The sequence below is a fragment of the Montipora foliosa genome, chromosome 1 (assembly GCF_036669935.1).
Source record: "Montipora foliosa isolate CH-2021 chromosome 1, ASM3666993v2, whole genome shotgun sequence".
NCBI classification, from domain to species: Eukaryota; Metazoa; Cnidaria; class Anthozoa; order Scleractinia; family Acroporidae; genus Montipora; species Montipora foliosa.
In genome coordinates this window covers 70,721,878-70,726,877 of record NC_090869.1, presented here as the reverse complement: position 1 = coordinate 70,726,877, position 5,000 = coordinate 70,721,878, and the positions used below count along the sequence as shown (strand labels likewise).

The following is a 5,000-nucleotide window of genomic DNA, read 5'->3' as shown; positions in this document are numbered from 1 at the left end:
AGCATAGCATTAAATTGATATTTGCCTGCAGATGAAGAACCAGGAAAAAGAAGAAAAACATTTTAGGAAGAATTCTTCTTGGTACATGTAACATATTTTGAGATCCCTCGCGTCACGGTTTTGTGGATGAAAACAGCAAGTAAAGGCGGCTTTGCGGGAAATCGCGCGGCGCTCACAGCACGGCGTGATGTTTTGTTCACAGATATTGTTCTCAAGTGCGATTGTAGCTTTCCAGACAAATATTTTTTCACTGCCCGATTTCAAGTCGGATTTGTCCCCTAGTGCCACTTGGCCCTTTCTCAAAGCTATTTTTTGTTGTATTTTTAAGTAGCCGGGGTCATGCTCAAAGTAGCCAGGGGAAATCCCCGCCCCCAGCCCTTAATGACAGCCCTGCACATGGTGAAAAATTAAGTGAAAACTATTAAAGACCATAATAGCCTTAGACAACTTTTCTCAGGAAGGGAAACACAGGCAATGATAATCACAACTAGAAAATGAATAACCAAAGAGAATGCCTTATAAACTTATTTGAATTAATTATTGATTGTAACTGCATACCTGTGCCCAAAAGTTGAGGGGACTTTCAACATGGGTCACATATATTTTCTCCTAAAAACATGAAATATCTTTGTGAGAAAAACATTACATACATTCATGTAAACATGAAAAGTCACAACTACAGTAACTATGTACATGTAACTAGAGTATCTAGAAGATAGTAATGCTGTAGCCCATTCTGTTGATGCTGGCATTAGTTAGTCAGTAATCCTGCTTGCGTGAGACTTAGGTTAATGCTGCTTGATAGTCACAAATTGTGTTAAGTTTCTTAAACTAAGATCACCCTCTCACCCCCTTGGCAAACACAAATTCAGATATGTGGAAGTATAAAAGTAAATTATAATGATCGTAGCAGCTCCAAAATTTGTCAAATGTTTTTCCGTGTGAACATTTGACTTGTTTAGTTAGTGTTACTTTCATTGACATTGAGTTTACATATGGGTGTATTTGATAATTTACAGCCTTTTTTTCCTTTTTTTAAAGGGGACGGGGGTATTATTATTGCCAATCATAACCATGCTGTATTCATTACAGTGAGGATTACGTTTGGGTTTGCTTCATGTTTATAGAATTTACATTATTTTTATATTTAAAGAAATGACTTGTACATGTGAAAGACCGGTAATAAGGTATTAACAAGGTAAATTCCAAGGCTGCTGCCTAACGGTCGCCTGGTCACCTGGGGTGCCTTATTTGTGAGCATGGGCTACCAAATTCCTGAACAAGTAGCCTGAACTGGGGTCTTACTTGATTCATCCTGAGCACTTTCTTGTAAATACGATCCCAGCTAGAATTAATTAATTAATTTTGGGCTCTTGAAAAAAACGATTCAGGCTACTAACCTTTAATATTGGAACCCTGAAGGGCTCCCGGAAAATTTTCTTAGGCAGCAGCCTTGAATTCAACAAGTATTTCTGAATTTGTTGCATCTGCAGTGCTACAATGTATGATAATATGCAATGGCATGCTTCGGTTTAACATAAACCTGACCAAACACCAGCATCCTTGATGTTTGGAAGGGAACTGAAGACGAAACTTCCCGAACTGAGGGGAGAGCGATCTGTCCTTGATGAGAATTCCAGAGAGCGCAACTGGAAGCACAAGCTAGAACACGAGTATGCTGACAGTAAGAGTGGTGCAACAAACAGTTCACTTGCGCCCGGTGACCAAGTCCTCTTGAGAAACACCAAGGCACCTGGAAACTTAATGCCAAATTTTGAAAGCATCCCATATACAGTTTTGACAAAGGAGGGGAATGAGGTGATGGTGGAGTCTGAAGATGGCGTAGCATACCGAAGAGAATAGTTACCATCCGCCGACTGATGGTACACCAACAGCTGACATTGCACTCGAGAAACAAGTAGTTGAAACTTGGAAAGAAGAAACTTGGGATGCTAGACCCTCCCGCACTATCAGGCTTCGGGAGAGATTCAAAGACTTTGTCATGGACAAGCCAAAATGAACTTTAAATAGAGATGTTTAGATTGTCTGTTTGAGTGTATCATACATGCGGACTGTTTCCTATTGTTTCGTTTACAGCTGTGATTGCAATTGTTTATGTACATAGGGCTTTAAAACTGGAAAGGAAGGGATGTAATGTCCTGGTCACAACTCGTGACAAGGGGTTAGGTAATCAGATAGCTCACGCAATCGAGGACACACGTGACTAGTAGAGAGAGATCGTTTTGTTTGTTTTGAGGCGTGATTAAGTCAAGTTGTTGAGAAATAAAGTATACATTGTGTTGCAAACCGGACTGGAATATTACATGTACACTCCTGCCGACAAAAAAAGCTCTCCTTCAGCCCAGTACACCGCAACCAGAGGGAGAAATCAAGAGTTGGATTAAGCAACAAGCACGACAGTCCCGTTAAATTGACCAACATGCTCAAGACTTGCCCGCTTTGCTGAAGATGATGTCGTACGCATAAAACCCTTCGAACTTAGAGGCGCAGAGTGGAAGAAAGGTACTGTCACTCCAAGACTACATGAGAGGTCCTAAATCATACAGACACCTGATGCTGAAAGCTACCAGAGAAACCAATGCAATGAAAGAGAATCCTGCTACCATAGAGATATATAACAACTCTAGGAAACCCTGTGCCAAGCTCAACAAAGGTTTTATTCACTGGGACGATTTTCTCAGTAAAGTTAACCCGTACATAGCTGCCAAATGTGGAATCCTAGGAGGAGAAGATGGGAGGATGTAACAATAATTATACATTGTACATCACACGAACCCCTATCATGATATACCATAGATTGCACCTTCAATGGAATGACTAAGAATAGATGTGGGAAAAAGGGAGGATTCCCAAAATACCACAAGGAAATCACAAATAGGAACTTCAAAATGTGCACAAAGGTTGGTAATTTTTCTTAAGGGTTCCTCTCTCAAAACTTGAGAGCAGGAACATGTAGTTTGCAAGAATTTCTCACAGTCTGCCAAAATGGCAGTTGAGAGTTTAAAACAGAGCTCAAGCTTAAGTCAAATAAAGTAAAAGACATTGTTCAATGACCTTGCAAAACAATGTGAAAACATTGAAGGAAAGCATAGCAAGTTTGGACGACAGAGCAACTACCTTAATACCAAACTTAACCAATTGAAAACCAATAACTTTTACTTGGAATCATAAAGTATATTTGGCAGGAGAATAATAAAAGTTAACTTATTAGCAGATAAGAGATACATGAACACGTACAGGAAAAACAAATTTTTGTGATATCAAAAGCATTGAAATCTAAAGGGTTCATCCAATAGGCAGCAAGACAATGAACCAAAATCTATTCATGCAAGATTTCTCCAACACAAAGACTGACGGAAGAGAACTGTGGGGTTCAACTTACAAGTATCATCGAGACCTACCACACAAACACAGAGAAGAAAGAAGGAAAAGGATACTTTCAAAAAAATGAAGAAAATAAATTTCTGCTGCCTTCACTAAGACAACCAGATTAACAAGAATAATGTTGTACATGTATATAATATGGTTTAGCGACCACAAGGTATCGTCAGTCCCTGTTTTGGGGGCCACCTTAAACACAGGGTAGCAACCATTCGCCACAGTTGTAGTGTAAGAGCCAACTGTACTATGGGTAGGAGCACATGGAATACCGTAAAGTTCCAATAGTAACACCCCCCTGAAAGTAAAGTCAATTTTTTGTGGCCGCTAGTAAATCCCGAAAGTAGCAACACCCCCTCCCCAAAAATAGCAAGACCAAGTATACTGTATATCATTAATTTGTCAATCAATAGTCAAAATTATAATGTACAATAATGTTTATGCAGTGTCACAAATTGTTCAAGATAAAGCTCTTTAATTTACAACAAGGGGAAGCTTTATGCCACCATTCATCCTTGACATCAGTTCACCGATGTAGCAATGTAAGAACTACCATGAACCGGGATACATGTAATTTCGTATTAACAACAGCAAGGTTTCTTCAAATTGAAATTGAAAACTCTATATAGTTTTTTTCTGTATTTATCAGTGTTATCTTCGTTTTATGAAACACAATCTATACATATGGAATACAATAAAATGTTGTTCTTTTTTTAATTTTGTGTTTTTTATTTTTTATCTTGGAAAAGAAGCTCGGGCCAGCTCTAGATGTATTTGTAAACGATTTTTGATCCCCAAAAGTAGCGACCCCAAAGGCTCCTAATTCTGAAAGTAACAAGGGTTGCTACTATCGGAGCTCTACGATATTCGTGTGCGGAATTCGGGATGAGAAAATACAGCGACGTCTTCCCTGGTCAGTGTTCTCCCCAGGTATTTCAGGCCAGGCGGGCCGCCTGGCTTGATTCGTTCAAAAATCGTTGCCGCCTGGCTTAAAACAAGTGACCTTACGTAGTTTAACATCTAAAACTGGGATCCTGTCCATAATTAAAAAAAGAAAAACACTCAATAAAGATACTGAAGCATTGCCTAGTGTTTTCTCATTGTTTTCTCGCAATTGATAAGGTTTCAGCTCATTTACCCTTCCGTGAAAGGTGATGAAACTTGTCATCCGCTCGTTTCGTTGAACGGCAGCCGTCTTTCAGTTTGCCGTAAATTCAAGGGCACTTTACGGATATTACATGGAATACTAAACTCAATTCCCACGTGCGTGGAAGGTTGTCAAAAAATGGCGGCTTCGACAAACTCAGGATCCTCTGAACAGAAACGAAAAGCTAGTCAAAGGAAATTAAGTTCTTTTTTCACCCTGAAAAAGAGATATAAGAGTGTAAGTAATTTGGATGAAGAAGTCCAGCCTCAGGAAACAACACAAGGTCCGTCAACATCCACAGATTCCAAACACCGAAAATCAGGGTTTGATCCAACGTGGCTGACGGACTTCCCTTGGCTCCTTAAGACTAACGAAGATGATAACACTAAATAGTGGTAGTGGTATGTTGTGCAAGTTGTGCAGAAAACACAATCAAAGGGCCCAAAGCGTAAGG

The 5,000-nt window shown here is 39.5% G+C and overlaps 2 protein-coding genes across 2 annotated transcripts in view; one reads left to right on the top strand and one right to left on the bottom strand.

Annotated features, from left to right (window-relative positions):
• The window catches only part of LOC138007572 (serine/threonine-protein kinase 31-like), a 117,425-nt gene that overhangs the window by 91,853 nt on the left and 20,572 nt on the right, over positions 1–5,000 (bottom strand). Inside the window, exon 4 of the mRNA XM_068854562.1 lies at positions 559–609. Within this exon, the coding sequence (XP_068710663.1) occupies positions 559–609 (51 nt within the window). The remainder of the gene's footprint in view (positions 1–558; positions 610–5,000) is intronic.
• LOC137980784 (uncharacterized) overlaps positions 4,685–5,000 on the top strand; it is a 6,944-nt gene continuing 6,628 nt past the window's right edge. Inside the window, exon 1 of the mRNA XM_068828211.1 lies at positions 4,685–4,829. The gene's annotated coding sequence lies outside the window, so the exon portion shown is untranslated. The remainder of the gene's footprint in view (positions 4,830–5,000) is intronic.